Consider the following 19,815-nt stretch of genomic DNA (forward strand, 5'->3'; position numbering starts at 1 on the left):
GCCACAAGTGAAGCTCTTGGTGAAGATGGGACGATGAGGGGGAAGACGCCGGGAACGGGATGAGGAAGAAGACGCAGATTAAAAAAATAAACTTGAATTTTTTTAAACAACTATATTTATGACCTAAGTATTTCTTCTTTAAAATATGTGAAAACAAACTCGTTCTAAAAAAATAAAAATAAATAAACATAATTGTGCTACGTTGTTGGTATAGTATAAAATTTTTGTTCTATATTTACACATTTACCTCGATTCAATATTTCTATTTTATTGTAGAAAAATATATGAAAATTTTAATTAAATAATAAAATAATATAAATAATAGATATGTTAATTGGTTTAATAATCATAAATATATTTATTTACTGATTTAAAATTATTTTTAAATTAATTTTATAATTTCTATAAAAATATTTATAGAAATCTAAATTTTATGAATATTTTCATCCAAATTTTTCTAAAATTATTTTTGTTGATGTCAAGTTGTCAACATTTTAAACTTTGCCCGACTGCACCTCAATTTTCCTCGTAATTTATTATCAAATTCCATCACAGTTGAGAAGGAACGGAAAGAAATCATAAAAACTTGTCCAACGACTTCATCTCCTTCCTTGACCGCCAAGAAACCCCAACGTGCAACCTCCATTGTTAACCGTGAAGATCCTTAGAATTCCATATTCCAGTACCCAATAGCGTTAGATCCAATCCTCCATAATCCCTTTTTAGAGAACAAAAAAGAAATTTATTCTCTCTCAAACCCACTCACCATTTTTAGAGGTCGGTTGCTTTTCGAGTTCAGTCTGTTCTCTTTGATCCCGATTAGCCCTTTTTGAACTTCCCCTCAAAAACCCCTTCTTGGGTTGTCTTTTGATTTTCCAGTTTTACCTTCGAAGCGGGTCCTTCCCAGTTCTTCCATGGCGTCGCAGGCTGATTACATTGAGAAAATGCAGCTTCGTCAGAATTACAGAAATTTCTGGCATACTGATCTCACGGGCACCATTGCTGCCCATCCACCTTGTATGTGTTTGTGTTTCTAATTTTTTGTTTGATTGCTTAGATTTTTGCGATGAATCGATTGAGAGATAAGAATGTTGAAAAGTTTGGGTTTGTAGTTGATTCTTCAGTTGGGTTTTCTTTCTCTGTTTTGTTGATGAGGTAGGCCAAAAGTTATCTAAATCGAATCATCGTTAATTTTGGGTAAAATGAGATTTTAGCTTTCTATGGCTCTGTTCCTTTCCATATGATTAAAAATGGCGGCTGATGGTTCATTTGCTAAGAGGGTATTCTTTGTTTGAGGGGTTTCTAATTAGAATACTCATTTGTTTGACTCGTTATACACAATGTTATAGCAATTCCAAGGATATATCGTAAAATCTAGATAAAAATACTGAAAGACAGAACACTTAAGCTGAGACTCCCTCTCAATAAGAATTTCTATCTTTCCACCTTCAAATAATGACAACTATGATCTAGAGAACCACTCAAGATTGATAATAGTAAAAGCTTCACAATCACATGGACTGACATAACAGAAATCAGCTTCACAATGACATGGATTGATACAATGGAAATCTTCTTCCCAAACACCAACAATATAAACGGATGAATACTTTTTTTTCAAAAGCGGCAATTCTAAAAAGGTACAACATCCACTTAAATATGCACAACAGAAGAGGAGAACCAAACCCAAACCATAATCTGAGACCCCAGAAAAGGAAACAAATCCTTGAGAAAAATCATCTGGAATTTTTTAGATTAGAAAAATCTATTCTATCTGGAACAACATTTGTAGAGACATCCTAAAGAACAATCCAAGAGACAAGATGATAAACATCTTAGGAGACAACTGCAACAACATTCTTAAAAAATTTTGCCAACACCAAATCTCTAACATCTTGATTGTGCTGAAATGCATGTTGGTTTTATTTCTGTTTTACAATATTAAATTTCAGCATTAGACAAGGTGTTCACCTTTTCTTATATTTTTTTGTTTGGGCCCAAACATTAACGTTATTTTTATTCTCCTGTTTTGCAGATTGTTGCTTTTCTATATTCTGGTAAGGTGTTTGTTCTCTAATGAGTTCTCTGTCATAGTTTTGATTTTAGTAATTGAAAAGCTTTGTTAAGTTTGTGGATGTGTGTGTTCTTAATTCTATAATGCAATGAAATATTCTTCTACTTGCCTGTTTGATAAACAAAATTGAGAGGCCGTCTAATTGTTCTTTGCTTTTAACATTCACGGCTTCAGAAGAATGTAAATATGTGTTAGCTTTATATATAGTGTTTAAAATGGTATTGGTTTTTCTTGCTTTTGAGTTTTGTAGAGTACTTTGATATGGCTTTTCTTATAATTTTTCTTTATTTTGTGAAAAGTGGCCCATGTGTTTCTTACCTTCTGCGCAAACGAGCTCTTTACGATGATATGTCGAGGTATTTTTGACAAATGTTTGTAATTTTACCAGAAGCTAAAGTTTGTACCATGGCTGATCCTTTTGATTAATATATCATAGATACACTTGCTGTGGTGGCTACATGCCTTGCAGTGGCAAGTGTGGAGAAAGTCAGTGCCCTGAAGCTTGTCTTTGTACCGAGGTACGGTTGTCGATCAAGAACCATCATCTCCGTTGTGCCTCTAGTTATCTTCTATGTGATCCAGTTTGAAGAATTGTGTGTTTTGGTTTTGTACTCTATTTAGGTTTTCTGTTGCTTTGCTAATTCAGTTGCATCGACGCGTTTCATGTTGCAAGACGAGTTCAATATACAGACAACTGAGTGTGATAACTGCATCATCGTATCGTCTTCTCTCTTGATCCATTTATTTGTTAAGTTGCTCATCCCTCGCTCTTTTCTCCCCTTAAAAAGTTTGCCTTACTTTGCAGGGTTTTATGTTGTGCCTCTCACAACTGGCTTGCATATGCTCCATAATTGCTTGCTTGCTTGGAAGCGAAGAACTTCAAGAGGCCTCAGATATGGTGTCCTGTTTATCTAATCTTGTATACTGCACGTAAGGGGATTGTAGTTCGATCTTCTTAATTCATAATGACATGACATGAAAGTTTTTTGATAATTTGAATTATCTTCTTATTTACGTATTTGCTTCATTTGTCATGCAGTGTCTGTGCGTGTATGCAGGTACGTCCGAACTTTAAAAAGCTTAAAAAGTTAATGACATCCTATGTTTTGTATACACAGATTTCCTTATCTTGCGCATTTATGGACGTTTTAAAGTCTGTTTGGATTGACTTTCTAAGTGTTTAAATAAATGTTTCTAAGTGCAAAAAAAAATTATTTATATACACTTAGAAAATCAATCCAAACGGACCTTTAATCTCGTGAGATGCATAAACTTAGGTTACGTTTATTTAGACTATGAAAATTACCTTTTTATACGTCATATCAACTTTTCTAATCGCAAACGCACGTACAAAAGATACATTACACAAACAAAAAGATTTCAACGTCATATGTCCTTCACTATTTAAATACAAATTACACAAACTTGGATTTCCAAAACTGTGAATCAAACCTCCCTTCAAGAGGTTGCTCATAACACTATACTTCAAATATATATCATGATGAAGAGTTAAAAATTTATACTTATGTCTGGTATATAAACGTGCTTACCCTAGGCTATTGGTTTGTTAATCACATGAAAAACCACATAAACTTAAGTTTATGAAATTTGCCTTTTGTATAGCATATTACAAGTTGGAATTCATAAACCAAACCGAACACTTCTCCTTTCTTGAAACATATCATTGTTCTAATGATTTTCTTGTACATATATGTGTGTTACTTTGTTATACTTGAATTCTCTGTAGTAGCATGTATGATATCTTGCATTTAAACTTGTAATCAGTATTCTCTACTTTTCTGATGGTGTTAATATGGAGTCTGCAGACACAACACAAGCTTGAGTTGGATAAAAGAGATGGTAAGTTTGGACCCCAACTTGTCATGGCTGTGCCTCCCACACAGCAGATGTCTCGGATCAATCAGCCGATTCCTGCTCCAGTTGGATATCCTCCTCCTCCTCCGGTATATGGACAACCGTTCGGACGCCCGCCCGCTGCTGTTGTTCAAGGCTACCCACCGCCACCCCCTCATCCGGCTCAAGGGTACCCAGCCCCTCCTCAATTTCAAGACTATCCACCACCGGGTTATCCTCCGCAACCACCTCCGGGTCAATACAGGTGATTTGTTCCATATTGTTTTCCATATGTGAACTAAGATTTGCAAATTCAATGTGTGAACTGTGGTAGCTGTTGCCTAAATGTCTCTCCCAACAGTAATGGAACTCTACATGTGGTTTGCTCCTATATATGTTTCATTGCTGAAACTTGTATCTTGATCTTTTATGTATATTAGTCCTTTCTTGATGTTCAAGTCTTTAAAATATTAAATTTATATTATATTAAATCTCTTTAAACGAAATCTACTCGAACTGAATTGATTGTTATTTAAAGCATTTATTTGCTTTCCTATGTTATCAAACAAGTCTTACAACATTGTTTGTTAAATTTTTTACTCTTTTCTTCAAAAAAAAAAAAAAAAAAAAAATTGAAAACTAGCTAATGTACAAATCGAACTTCAAATGGACTAAGTGAATGCTTTCTTTTTTCCCATGAGTTATCATAATAGTTCGGAAAAAGGATATTGGCCACTATTGAAAAGGTCTTATAACTTGATTTTAAATTCGGTTTATTTTCAGCTATACATAGGTTTTTGGGTTCAAAATTATAGATCTCTTTCGCCATTAAAGTATATTTCTATACGTGATACATCTATTATACGGTAAATATATATAAATGAACTCGATCATTGTGTAAGACTCTTCGATTCCCTGCACAGAAAGTCATCTAACAACATAGAATAAAGAAGAAGAGAATGAGAATATTAGGGCAGAGTAATGGTCGTTTCTTTATTTATATAATTCCTCTTCAAGACTCAACATAAACACATGAAACTCCTCTACAATTCCTTCCCAAAATACACCAGCACTCCCCCCAGACTCACGAGGCTAACAACCTAAAAAGGAAAATTCCACTCCCAGTACCTTTGAGAGAGCCGAGCATTTCTCTCCAACCAAAAAGTTTGCTCAACTTTCACCACATTCTTCTCTACTCATCTCCCGTACCATTGTTGTCCTTTATAACCGCCTGGTGGTTCCCTACTCGACACTCCCTTCCTTTGCTCCCATAAATGAATGTTCAATTCCCTTTTTACCCCTTCGTTAGTAGGTATAAATAATTTGTGGTCTTACACATTGAAACAACTTAAAATGGTAAGCAAATTTGTACAAAACTGTTTATAAAAGAAAAGAAGTGTGATAATGATTTCCATTATTCTCGAAGGCAAGCCATAAGTTGTTTGACGATGATTTATTTATGATTTACTTCTCATTTTCCTTGTTTTAAGTTTCTTATTCCATTTTGATTCTTTGAATTTTAAATTATCTATTTTACCTTTAAATTTTTATAAGTAATTATTTTTGTATAATGTGACTTTGAATGTGTATACTTGGTGACAAAAAGAATAGTAAGAATAGTTATGTTTAAAAGTTTATGAACCAAAATTAAATATTTTGATAATATGCTATCAAATTAGTTATTTTTATAGAAAAAAAAATTCGAGGACAAATAGATATTCAAAGTTGAGTGAAAATAATCAAGATAGGCTTCCCAAAAATAAATAAATAATCAAGATAGGCATGTTTTAGAATATATATATATATATATATATAATATGATTGAAATAGATATTGGAAGTGTATTTAAATCACAAAGTTGACTACATAAATTATATTAAGCAGGGGATATTAGTAGACAGAATCAAAATAATTATTTTAAAAAGTTTTTTTTTTTAACTAAAATAGACCTTTTGAAAATGTGGGACAGAAATCATTAATAATTTAAAGCTCAAAGAGAAACATAAATTAAGAATCGATGACCAAGATGGGAAAGTTCAAGATGAAGTTGATATTTAAAATTTTATTTATCTCCTAAATCATACTTTTATTTCAAAATTATAAAAAGAAAATATATCATACCAAAAATATATTGTTAGAGATTAAAAATAGATATTTATGACTTGTTTAAAATGACTTTTAAGTGCTTAAAAATATTCTTCACTAAAATTTATGTAAAGAACGATAATAGAGATGGATGGACTGGTAGAGATAAGTTAGGAAAACATAAGATTTCATGATGCGTCAAAAAAAAAAACACACCATTCAGAGTAAGCATAGTTAACGTAAAAATGTCGCTTAAAAAAATAATTAATATCTAATAAAAGTATAAATATTTTGGAAGATTTCATCAAATAGTATTGACCAAATTAAAACCAACATAGGTGATAAGGACTAAAATACTAATTAAACCTATGAATTTAAAAATATAGTAACAATAGAAAATAGTGTTAAAAGAATGTATATCAATAATAATGTAATTTGACCATATTATTATTATATAATGTTTTTTGCGTTAAATTATAATGTAATGTAATGTTAGTATAAAACGGTATCTTTAAAATAATTGTGAAGGAACCATGAAGTAGCATTTTTTTTTAATTATTATTTTTTGGTATTAAGTTGCCTTTTCTTTAGTAAAAAAATAAATCTAATATACTTATTTGGTTACCAGAATTAGATTTTAAAGTTTTTTTTTATTATGTTTGACTATATGAAAGAGATATTGTTGATTTTCTAGAAGAAATGCTGATTTTTTTCCATTAGTCAAGTCAAAAAAAAATGAGGGATTTTTTTTTTTTGGTACATAGTTTCTAGATCTTCAACATTTATTATTTTTATTTATTATTAAAAAGAAAGAAAAGAAATATGGTTAAATTTCTTTTAATTGGTTGAAAATTGAAGCCATTTCTTTGAAAGTAAAATAAAATTGAGACCCCATTCAAAGGTTTAGTGAAAGTCAATGGTCAAAGCAAAGAGAGAAACATAGTTGATTTATTTTCATTAGTCAATGTTTATAACAAAGAGTAAACATTTTTTTAGTACAAAGAGTAGAAAATGTTGGTTCTACTATCTTGAATGTTTTGAATTGCTCCAACATTAATTTTTTAAAAAATAAAAAATGTCGAATATCAATTTATATCCCTGAATTTTGAGTGGTGTATCAATTTAAACCCTAAATTAATAATTGTATCAATTTAAACTTTAAACTTTAGGGATTTTGAACTTTTGTAAGTGTATTAATTTAAACCCGGACTTTTATAATTGTATCAACTTAAACCCTCAATTATATTTAATTTGGATACACTTATGAATATTCAGGGTTTAAATTGATATGTATGAAAGTTCAGTAAAATAATATACTTATGAAAGTTTAAGGTTTAAATTGATATAATTATTAATTTGAGATTTAAATTGATACCAATCTCAAAGTTCAGGGTTTAAATTGATACAAATCTTAGTTTAAGATTTAAATTGAAACAATTTCTAAAATTTAATGATATAAATTGATATTTATCTTAAAAAAAGACCATTTAAATTATTTCCTATCATAAAAGAATAGTGATTGAAAAATTAGGAAAAATCATACTCATGATTATCTAGAATGACTATACAATGTCAACAACAATCAAAATCAAGATAAATGGTCTAAGCATAAAAGAAAACCATAATCTACTTGTTTCACAGTATCTTTAAAATTCATCTGACAAGAATTTTCTAATATCTTTCAAACATGAGAGATTTTTATATTTGGAGATGAATAGTAAAAATATAGCATGAATAATCAATAAATTAACATCAATTAGTGATCACGATTATTAATTTTAGGACAAATCGTAAATACCACCCCTAAAGTATGGTAGTGGTTGCATTTATACCCTTAAATTTTTAATTTTAAAAATTGTGCATTTAAATTTATATAAGTATTAAAATTTGGTCAAACTGGACATTGAAATTTTCATAATTTTATTAATCTTAACATTTGTATATGTTTGAGGATTCAATTTTTATCATTTGTAGGTCCAATTTCAATAATTATTATAAACTTGGATCCAATTTTAACACTTGTAGAAGTTTAGGGGTCCAACCTTTACAATAAAAAAGTTTGATGATATAATTGTAACTACCACTATACTTAAAAGATGGTTTTTGTAATTTGCCCTTAAATTTAACTCTTTACTAAGTCTAAAAATATTATTTAGACTTAATAAATTTCAACTAATATATTTGTAATTAATATTTTATGTTATCGTAATTATTTAATGTAAAATTTTATTATTAATTATTAACATTCTAATTAAATTGTACCTGTTTAAATATTTATCAACTAAATTAAGTAGTTTCATACAAAAAAATTCAATATTGTTATTAAATCATTAATTAAGATAACATTATATTGAATAGTGTTAAATTTAATTTGATTATTTTAATTATTATTCTATATTTAATTGAGTAATTATTTCAGTTTGATTTTTATATATAAAATTGGTAAATCCAACACATATATTTAATTTCCTGACATTAATTATCTTATATATCCAAATACATATAAGATCCATTCCAAATATTTAATATCTATACCATAAAATAATATTTATGATCCAAACAAGCGATAAGAATACTAAATGTATTTTATATATAAAAATCAAACTGAAATAATCAAACTGAAATAAAATAACATTTATATAAATGTAATTTTTATTATCGTTGATTTACCATGGTGGGTTACAATGTTCTTATTATCAATTATTAATATATTTAATGCTTAAAAAATTTTAAAAAAAAAACAAAAAAAAAAAACCCTTCCCTTTAATTTGATTAGATGTTAAATCAAATCTTAATAAAAATCAACTTTTATAACGTAAAAATGAATATAGCCAATATGGTATTTTGAATTTAATAAATTGTTTAATCTTTATATCTTAAATTACCTAAGCATAATCCTATTAATGGGGTTTATGTCATAAACTCGTGGTTTGTATTTTATAAACAACTTTACTAAATAAAATAAAATGTTATTTTATTTCACTACAAGAAATCGAACTTCTCTCGATGACACAATTCGTCGAGAAAGGGTAGAAAATGCACCGGGAGACCCTCTCCCGATGAATAATGGATCGTCAGGAGTTTGGTAAAAAAAAAATCCGTCGGGAGAGGAACTCCCGACGCATGAAAGGAAGGTGTCGGGAGTTAGTCGAGGAACTCCCGACGCATTCGGGAGTTCCTCGACTTACTCTTGACACCTTATTCTATGCGTCGGGAGTTCTTGAACTCCAGATAGTTTGTTTCATGCGTCGAGAGTTCTCGAATTTTTTGCGGTTTGTTTTATGCATCGGGATTTACAGGAACTCCCGATGCAGTAATATATGTGTGGGGAGTTCCTTCATTAGTTGAAAATTGTCTTTCAAATATTTGTAATTTATAATTTGTAATTTTTTAAAATTTGATCTGAATAACCTGTAAAATATAATTAACCAACTAAACAGATTCACATAATAAATAAAACAACAAAAATGAAGTCCATACTGTAACAAATAAATCAAAATTTACAATATCCTAAAATAAAACAAAGTTGATACTAAATAAAAGAAATTTGTTTTCACAAATACATAGAAGAAATAAAATGAAAACAACGTCTAGAACACATCTGGAGCACAACATCTTGAACAATCGCCCAACCTCATCTTCGAACAGTATTCTACAATAAAACAAAAACATTCAAATGTCATCATCTTTAAACATCCACAACACGTTGAAACTTCATAAACAAAACATCCACAAATACATTAGAACTTCATAAACACACGAGAACTCCAAGTTCAACGACAAAACGAGTATAATCAAACTCTACCTATTCCCCACGACAGACATGAAACCTCCCGAACATCAAAAAACACACAAAAACACACAAATTTCATAAACCAGAACAAACACACATAAAACTCAAACTTTGTCCCCAAAATGGTTTAAACCAATCTTAACCCACCCCCACAACACATTAGAACTTCATAAACATTCATAAACACACAAGAACTCCAAGTTCAACGACAAAACGAGTATAATCAAACTCTACCCACCCCCCATGACAAACATGAAACCTCCCCAACATAAAAAAAACACACAAATTTCATAAACAAAAACGAACACACATAAAACTCAAACTTTGTCCCTAAAATGGTTTAAACCAATTTTAGCCCCCCCCCCCCCCCCCCCCCCCTACAACACATTAGAATTTCATAAACATTCATAAACACACAAGAACTCCAAGTTCAACGACAAAACAAGTATAATCAAACTCTACCCAACCCCCTAAGACAAACATGAACCCTCCCAAACATCAAAAAACACATAAAAATCCAATTGTTTAGCTACCATGATGGCAGACAGCCAACAATTCTTTATCATAAAGCTACTTAAGACATAACTACTTTGCTACTATAGCTGCAGGATAGCAACATATTAGACAACTAAATAATGTAGTAATCATACCTAATTCGATAGGTCTCCTCTCTATGATCATATTATGTCTTCAATCATTTTCTAAATTTCTTCCATTTATCTTGCATGATCCTCTTTCATTTATTTCTGAACATCTTCAAGTTCCTTAATCCTCAACTGAGACTGTTCGAAATTGGCTCTCAATTCCTCCATTCCCCTCTCTGTTCCTTGAGTAGATGACGAACTCAATGAGATGCTACCCCTTCTTCACTTAGGTTTAGGGTCCCAACCTAGGTCTTTTGAATATCCGGGTCATCTACCCAAAAACCATCTCACAGATTTCATCCCCCTTAGTGGTTGGATTGTAATTCCAACATTTGATTCTAGACATATTAGTTAAATGTGTAAGTACGAGCGACTGAAGTTAGAAATGAAAAACAACACGATAGTAAATTAAACAATGTTACATGTGCATTTTCAACTACCTCGTTCACGAACTTTCCACCTTTAAAGTGTGTTTTCCTAAATAGGTCAACACGTCCTATTTCTCGACCTTCTTTTGCCTGCAACTCTACCTAAATTTGCAAGAATGACTTCGATCCGCCTACGTGGTCGAACGGTAATTTCTCTCTATTCTTCCTATTCGTCTCAAGCATTTCCTACATTTCAACAAAAAAATAAATAACAAATATTCTATAATAGTAAATGCAGTAAATGATATACGCCCTAAATTATTTAACCTGAAACGTTTCACTTTTGAAGCGGTCGCACAAAAAATATCAATCTTCTGGCCTATTTTTAAGTCAGCTAGGCAAGTTGGCACGTGCTTGTTGAGGATCTCCACATTTCCTATAATATCTGTGCAAATCTGCTCTAAATTCTTTGAAGGAGTTTTTCATTTGGTATTCTATAAAATGGTTAAGTCGTTGACTGGACAGATCAAGTTCGAAATGAGGTTACAAAAGAATAAAGGAAGAATTAGCATAGATGATGTTCATGACTCTTCGTCTACAATTGACTCTAAAAGAATAACGTATAATTACTTACCAAAAATTGACTCTTAGCCCATTCTATAAACTCGTTTGGAACCTTAGCAAAAGTACGACATCATATTGGAAATGCAGATCTCATGGCGACACCAATCACATTCCTAAATCGTATCGAACATTGAGAAATCGACTTCGTCTCTCCCTCATTTATCACGATTGTAATTTTGTCATGTTTTTTTTACGTATTTTTCCAACTCGATGTTCCGCGAATGCTCGTGTTTCTTCCGAGTGGATGCTAAGCTACTATCTGAGGAATAAAAAATTTAAAAAAGTTTATGATGTATTTCAGTGTGATGTATTTCAGTTAACAGAATATATTTCAAAATATACTAACCTGAAGTGTCACCTACAGAAGATCTCGTGTTGCCTAGATATATCTCCTGGAATTCTGCATCAACCTCTTGTTGCCTATTAAGGGTTGACATCGTATCTATACAAACACAAAAAAGACAAAACAATATTAAATTAATATGAAATACATGTAAACAGAGAAAAAGAGAATTGAGTAGATACATCATTACTCATCATCGTAATCTAATTCAAATTATTCATCAGCACTTGAACTGTTATTAGGAGATAATTGTCCTTCATTATCATCGTTTATGAAATCATGATCGCCATGTCCAATAATTAGTCTTTCCACAACTATAGAATCAACATCAACTTTGCATAAAGTAACCTCCTCAATGGTTTCATTCACTCGGACTCCAACAATTTCTAGTAAATCTAGTTGTGCATTTTCAATATCATCCACTTCTGGTACATCACATATTCGCTTATTTTGGACTATTTGAACAACTTTCCAATTGCTACCATATTTGATGTCATCAATGTAAAAGACTTGTTGTGCTTGGATAGCAAAGATGAAAGGCTCATCGACATAACAAAAGTTTGATGTATTGATCGATTTGTATCCTAAATCCACATGTGTTCTATTACTTTGGTTGTTATCCATGTCAAACCATCTACACTTCAACAAAAAAACACGTCTTTTGTTCACATATTGGAAATCTAATACTTCGTCTACAACACTGAAGAAATTGTTATCCACACTTCCATTCCCACTGATCTCCCCAGCCACTAGGACTCCACTATTTTGTGTAGCTCGACGATTATCACGCTCTACAGTGTGCAACCGTACCCCATTAACAATGCATCCATTGTAAGAGCGCACCTCAGACGAGGGTCCCATTGCAAATGAAAAGAAATCATCGGAGATATATTCCCTCTCGCGCCGTTGTAGAACTTGATAATTAATTATACATTAAAAATTACTACGAAAAATGAATCATCTCTCAACTGTTACCTACAAAATAACTATGTATACCTGAGATTTGAACCAATTAGAAAATTTGCGTTGATGTTCTATATATAAGTCAGAGGTGCTTTGAGCTTCATGACGAATTAACCTCAAGTGTTACCTACAAAATTGATCATTTGAAAGTTATATCAAAGGATTTACCCTAGAACTTAGAAATTTATAAAGTTTGAAACATACTTGTGATAGTCTGTTATTTCTTTACAATTGTTGAGAATGTACCAATGTGCGATACGCTTTTCCTCTGCTGATAGCGTGTATAAAATTAACGCCCTTAATGATCGTACCATATGCCTAAATAATTCAAATTCACCAAATATCTCATGATCGGGAATATTATCATCATTTCGTTCATCTCTATTGAATCTCATTTCAATCCCATTTAGATATCGCAAGCAGAAGTTCTATGATTCATTCATTACATATGCTTCCGCTATAAACCCCTCAGGACGTGCTTTGTTTCGTACAAATTGTTTTAATGTTCGTAAACTACTTTCAATAGGATACATCCAATAGTAACTAACTGGACCCACCATTTTGGTTTCATATGGTAGATGAACTGCAAGGTGTACCATTACATCGAAGAAGGCAGGCGGAAATATTTTCTCCAACTTACAAAGTATGACTATGATGTCTGCTTGTAGTCTGTTCAAATCACTTACACATATTGTCTTTGAACATAAGTCGCGAAAGAATGTACACAATTCAAAAATAGTAGTGGATACGTTCTTCGGTAGGTATGCTTGAATACCAATAGGGAGTAGTCTGTGAAGCAACACATGACAGTCGTGTGTTTTCAGCCCCGATATTTTTCCATCTTTGTCATTCACACATCATGATATGTTAGACATAAATCCATCAGGAAATTTCACTGATTTCAAATACTTACAAAACGAAATCCGTTCACCATTAGTTAATGTGTATGCTGGGTGTGGTTTTACAAATATGTTATTGACCTGTATCAAGCGTAGGTCTTTTCTTATCTTCAAATCTTGTAATTCTAATTGGCCGTTCGTTGTATCATTTGTCTTTCCTTTTATATTTAACATTGTGTCCACCAAATTGTCACATATGTTTTTTTCAATATGCATTACATCCAATTTATGTCGTAACAATAGTTTGGACCAATATGGAAGTTGGAAAAAAAATACTTTTCTTAGTCCAGTTTAGAATTCGTTTTCTTTCTTTATCTTCCTTTGATGGATGTGTGCTAAGCACAGAAAAGTTTAACATATTTATTTGTTGTAAGATCTCTTTTCCATTCATTACGACTGGATGAGGTCTACGTTCAACTTTTTCATCATGTTGCCTACTTTGATGTCAACTATGATTCTCTAGAAGATAACGTCGATGTCCCATAAATGATATTTTCCCTCTTATCCCAAAGGATGAATTATCTTCTTTGCATATTGGACATACTTGATAACCTTTTGTACTCCACCCAGATAGGTCACCGTATGCAGGGAAGTCATTAATTGTCCATAATAAGGTAGCATATAGTTGAAAAAAACTCACCAGTAACAGAATCATAAGTTCACACACCAACTGTCCATAACTCTTTCAACTTTTCAATCAATAGCTACAAGTAAACCTAAATTTCCTTTCCAGAAGATTTTGGACTAGGTATGAACAAAGACATGAAGAAGTTTGTTTCCTTCATGCATTTCTAAGGGGAAAAATTATAAGGAATTATCACCACAGGCCACATACTATAAGAAGTGCTCATATTTCCAAACGGATTGAATCCATCTAAAGCTAATTCCAAACGAACATTTCGGGGATCTAAAACAAAATGAGGAAATTTACGATCAAAATGTTTCCACCCCTCTACATAGCTGGATGTCGCAATACATCTTTCGTTTCAACTCGTTTATCTTTATGTTATCTCATGTCAGAAGCGTCTTCTTTTGAAGCAAACAATCGTTTTAATCTCGGTATCAATGGAAAATGACGCAATACCTTATATGGTATTTTTTTACCCTTGCCATCATTAACTTTGTAACGAGACTCACCACAAACGAGACATTGTTGCAAATTTGCAAACTCTTTTCAATACAATACATAATCATATTTTCACGCATGAATATACTCATAATCTAGGTCTAAGTCACTCAATTTTTGCTTGGCTTCATAAAAGGAAGTAGGTATAGTGGTGCTAGCTGAAAACACTGCTTTTAACAATTCTAGCAACATGTCAGACAATTTGTTACTCCAGCCGTTGAGAGCTTTGATATGCATCAACTTCACTAAAAAGTTCAAGGACGAAAATTGCGAACAACAGGGTATGATTCATTACATGCTTCAGTCATTAAATCCTCGAATAAGTTCGTGGTATCTCTTTCTTGACCATTAGAGGACATTTCATTATCAATCCTTTCTTCATTTTCATTTTCATTTTCAATTGGAACTTGTAAATCGTTTATAAGATTCAACATCTCATTTTCTTCGACAACATTACCCTCAATACTATCTATTTCAACATTCTGTATTGAATGAGTTGTATGACTTTCAAAACCTCTAGATAAGTTTACTGGCTCTCCATGATATACTCATTCCCAGTATGAGGGAGATATTCCATATGTTAATAGATGTCGTTCCACGATATCTTTTCCCAAATTGAATTCATACAATTCTTGCATGGACATCTTATTCGTCCGGAATCATTAACATGAAACTTTGCCATATCTAAAAACTGGGATACTCCTTCTCTATACTCCACTGATAACTTATTCCTGTTTAATCCATTCTTTATTCATCCTTAAAAATAAATCTTTTCTGACCAACTTGTAATCCAAAATAATAACCTGGATTAGAGGATAAAGTACAAAATCTTTATTAAGCATGAATTTTGATTAATTTAATACAAAATTTAAAATTTTTTCGGAGAATTTAAAATCTTAAATAATTTTTAATAGGTAATTTGACTTTTTTCCCCTAATGTTATTGATTTGTTTTCCCTAAACTAAGTCCAAAATTAAGTAAATTGTATCATCCATAATCCACAAAATTACATAAATTATAACATCATAATCCACAATTCACAATAATTCACCAAATTGCAGAAATTGTCACATCTGTTAATGTAAATTAAGTAATCCATAATCTTAAGAATTAAAAAAAAAAAAATCAATCCACAATAACATCCACAATCCATGACTTAAATTAAAAACAATCCACCATAACATCCACAATCTCAAAAAAAAAAAAAAAAAAAAAAAACTCAATCTGCAATAACATGCGAGAAATTAAAAATAATGGTTTGGATTAATATACAAAATAAGGAAAAATAAAAGGGGAAAGATTACCGGCGGACTGAAAAAAGGGTGCGGGCGGCAGGCGACAGGCTGAATAATGGTGACGGCTAAAAGGGGCGGCGGCTTGAAGGAGACGCAGGCGGGTTGAAGGAGGCATAGTCGAAGAAGGGGAACGATGTGTATTGAGTGAAACGCGGGGGAGAGGGAGCGGTGGGGAAAAGGGAAAAATTGCAGGGGGGGAGGGGGCGGGCGGAGAAGAGGAGGGGGTTAGGTTTTAATTTGGAGAAAAATGGGGAAAATGAAGAAGAAGGGATATGGTTTTTACCAGATCCCATCTCCTGACGCCACTTGATGGGCGTCGGGAGAACCATCAAGAGTTCATAAGGAACTCCCGATGGTTAGGGTAAGACATTGGGAGTTTCGAGGAACTCCCGACGTCTATTTTACTCGTTGAGAGTTCCTTGAGAACTCCCGACGGTTCTTTATGGCGTGGAACTCCCGACGATGTTTTACTTCGTCGGGAGACACCCTGTCTCCTGACGATCGATTTAGGCATCGGGGGAGCTCATTTTTCTTGTAGTGTTTGGCATTTTAACTTGCATAGTTCAATCCAATAAACTAATAACCAAGTTTATTTAATGTACGTTGAACAATATGTAGTTGATACACAAGTGGATCATGTTCAAATAATAACCTAAAAGGCTTATAGTATATAGATAAGGTTGGGTACCTTATCCTAGAAATACTAGATACGACCCACCTTATAAATGTTACAAATGATTTTATCCAAAATCTTTCATGATCCATGCGAATGAGGGTATCCTGTACAATGAGTTTGTATAAGACCTAACTCCGAAATATATAATCTCTTTTCGTATCACCGTTGACTGAAGAGATTATTATTTCAAACGATGATCATATGTAACTCGATCTCAATCTTGAGTGATTTATGGACTATTGTTTATGAGGGATCACCCTTTGATTTGTGTGGGTGAGAGTAGTCTAAGTCGTCGACTCCATATGTCTACCATTTTGGGGACGAGAACGAGTGAGGGACTGTGGACATAGCTACACAAGATGCAATCCACTTCTTCTTACTTTTGGGGTAAGTAGTGCTGGTCCCGAGACTTGAACAATAGGGTCCCACTCTCTCACTGGCCCGAGAAGAATTTTGTTTATGATTTGATCATAAATGGATTGTTCATTAGAGGATCAGTGGTACTTAAGGAACAACATGTAATTACAGGGATAAACGGGTAATTTGACTCAACTGTAATTATAAACAATTTGTGAATGATTGACTTACTTAGTATGGTTATATCAGTAGACACAAAATATTCTACCGTTCATAAGAGTGCAGTTATGGGTCTTTAGTGGAGTGCTCCATAGTTGATGAATGTTAATTAATTTAATTAAAGAGTTTAATTAATTAATCTCGAATTATTGAATCTTATAATTATAGGTTCATTAGGTCCCCTTTCGAGCTCAAAAATAGGTAAAACAAGAATCAATAGTTTGAAAGAATTTAAATGGTTCAAATTATTAATTATTTAAGAAAATTTATGTTAATTGTATATGATACAATTAATATAATGTATGATAGATTTAATTTATTTGAATAAGATTCAAATAATGAATAATATGAATTAGATTCTTATTAAATTTATAGGTTAAAATTAATATGAATAAGATTCATATTAAAACTATAGGTTATACGATAGACATGCATTTGAATATGATTCAAATATAAATTTAGTTAAATATATGATATTTAATTAATTATTTAATTAAAAATAATTAATATTACGTTAATTCCCCTCCAATTATATGGAGTGAAGAAAATAGAGATAGTGGGAAGTTATTCTCCCCTCTCCCATTAATTGCAAAAAGTCTACAAAGAGAAAATAAGATTTTTAAAAGAAAGATCACTCACTCTCAAATTTTTTCCCTCAAGCCAAAAAGAAAAACACATTGAAGATGTTCTGTGTTTTTTCCCTTTAACTTTTAAAAAAAAAAGATTCCAACACAACCTATTCTTTGTTAAGAGAATAGCATAGGAGCCTTTTTGATGATGTACTGTACGTAAAGAATAAGTTCTTGCAACCTTTTCAAGACTTGGAGAAGATTGAAGAAGGGTTCTTCAAAGATAACCTTCTTCTCCCTTATATTTTATATATGCTTAATCTACTGTTTAATTAGGTTTCTTTACTTTATTTCTTGAATTAAACTGAAGCAAAGCGATCACAGGCTTCTACTCGGGATTCAATCTCTTCACCTATAACTATCAAACAAAAGGAGCTAAAGGAGAAATCAAAAGTTTTTTTTCCCTTAAGCCCCTTTTAGATAGTATGTAATAGATAAATCGTACCTCATTATTAATTATTTTAAATTATTTAGTCTTATAAATTGGATTTTCTAAACACATATTAATCTGTATTTTCAAATTCATAGTTACCATGTCTTAATAATTAAAAGATTTATAGTTCGAATTTCCCCCATCCTTTTGGAATTATAGTTTTATATTTTAACATACAAAGATATATTGTAGTATTTATTATTTTTAGGATTATTCTCCTTATTGAAAAAGTGTGTATGGAGAGTTTTGAGTTTAAAGATTTTTTAAGCCTTAACCTTCATGTACTGTGATTAAAAAGCTTTATCTTTTCCAATTGTGAGCTTTTGTTTCAACTGTCAATGAGGCTTGGTTGAATTGTTGTGAGTATAGCAAATCATATAGAACTCGAGATGAGTTTTAAATGTTGCATTGAGAGAGAGGAGAGCTCAATCAAAGCTTGGGAAAAGCTTGCTTATGGAGGTGAGAGGATGTCACACTTAGGGGGGGGCCTAAACACGTTGTATTGAGGGGATCTCATACAAAGCTTAGAGAAATATTATTGTGGAAGTAAGGGGATCCTAAACTTAGGAAGAACCTAAGTTGAAACTCAAGAGTAAATTAATGTGAACCACTAAAAAGAAAGTCTATCAGATAATACTTCGTTATAATTACTAAACTCTTTATATAGTGAAGTTTATTTTCACTAGACGCACAACCCCCAAACATAGGTAATAATCTTCTATTTGATATTAAGTTATTATGTTTGTCATCATGTTATAGTATCATGCTTAACATTTGTATTATTTATTAGATCTACTTTATCTTTTTTTAAATTATTATTATTATTGAACTAAAATTGATAAAAATTAACTTTGAGGCACTAAACCAAAGATTATTAGAAGTATAGAGAATTTTAAAGTGTAAGAACTAGCATTGAACAAACTCACAACAAATATATCAATCTAAATTTTTTGGAAAAATGCATGTGTCCAAATAGCCACAACTCCATTGTCATCAGGAGATTATACACTCAAGATGCAACTTTAAAAAGTAGGTTTAGAGGTAGGTTTCTCTGAAATGTTGTGTCTTTTCATACAAATATTTTTCTGTGAAAAGATGTGTGTCTATTTGTACGACCACTACTTGATACAAACAAAGGCGTCTCAATCATATCATAGAATTTCAAAAAGATGTCAAGAATGAACCTTACAAGCAATATTGTCCAAATTTATAATCAAAATAAGTTGCATTAAGTGAAGTCAAGTGAAATCAAGTTTTATTTATGGAACAAATACTTTAAATGGGACTTCATAACTCTTCGATGGTTACAAATTCTTTAGCGGATAAAAAATAAAGAATTTCAAATTTAATGGTGTTTAATAATTGCTTTTTCTATTTTAAGTCTTTTTATCTAGGGTTTTATTTTAAGACTATATAAAGTTATGTAATTTGTA

At 31.6% G+C, this 19,815-nt stretch overlaps 1 protein-coding gene across 1 annotated transcript; it reads left to right on the forward strand.

Moving 5' to 3' along the window:
* Positions 1-508: 508 nt before the first annotated feature.
* Positions 509-4,434, forward strand: LOC120067891 (uncharacterized). The gene is made up of 8 exons (XM_039019502.2): positions 509-1,017; positions 2,036-2,057; positions 2,374-2,430; positions 2,511-2,592; positions 2,696-2,791; positions 2,880-3,004; positions 3,114-3,132; positions 3,901-4,434. The coding sequence occupies exons 1-8, from the start codon at positions 915-917 to the stop codon at positions 4,195-4,197; spliced, it is 801 nt and encodes a 266-aa protein (XP_038875430.1). The 5' UTR covers positions 509-914; the 3' UTR covers positions 4,198-4,434.
* Positions 4,435-19,815: the final 15,381 nt, after the last annotated feature.

Source organism: Benincasa hispida, chromosome 12, assembly GCF_027475165.1.
Source record: "Benincasa hispida cultivar pf3 chromosome 12, pf3_genome.v1.1, whole genome shotgun sequence".
Classification (NCBI taxonomy): domain Eukaryota; kingdom Viridiplantae; phylum Streptophyta; class Magnoliopsida; order Cucurbitales; family Cucurbitaceae; genus Benincasa; species Benincasa hispida.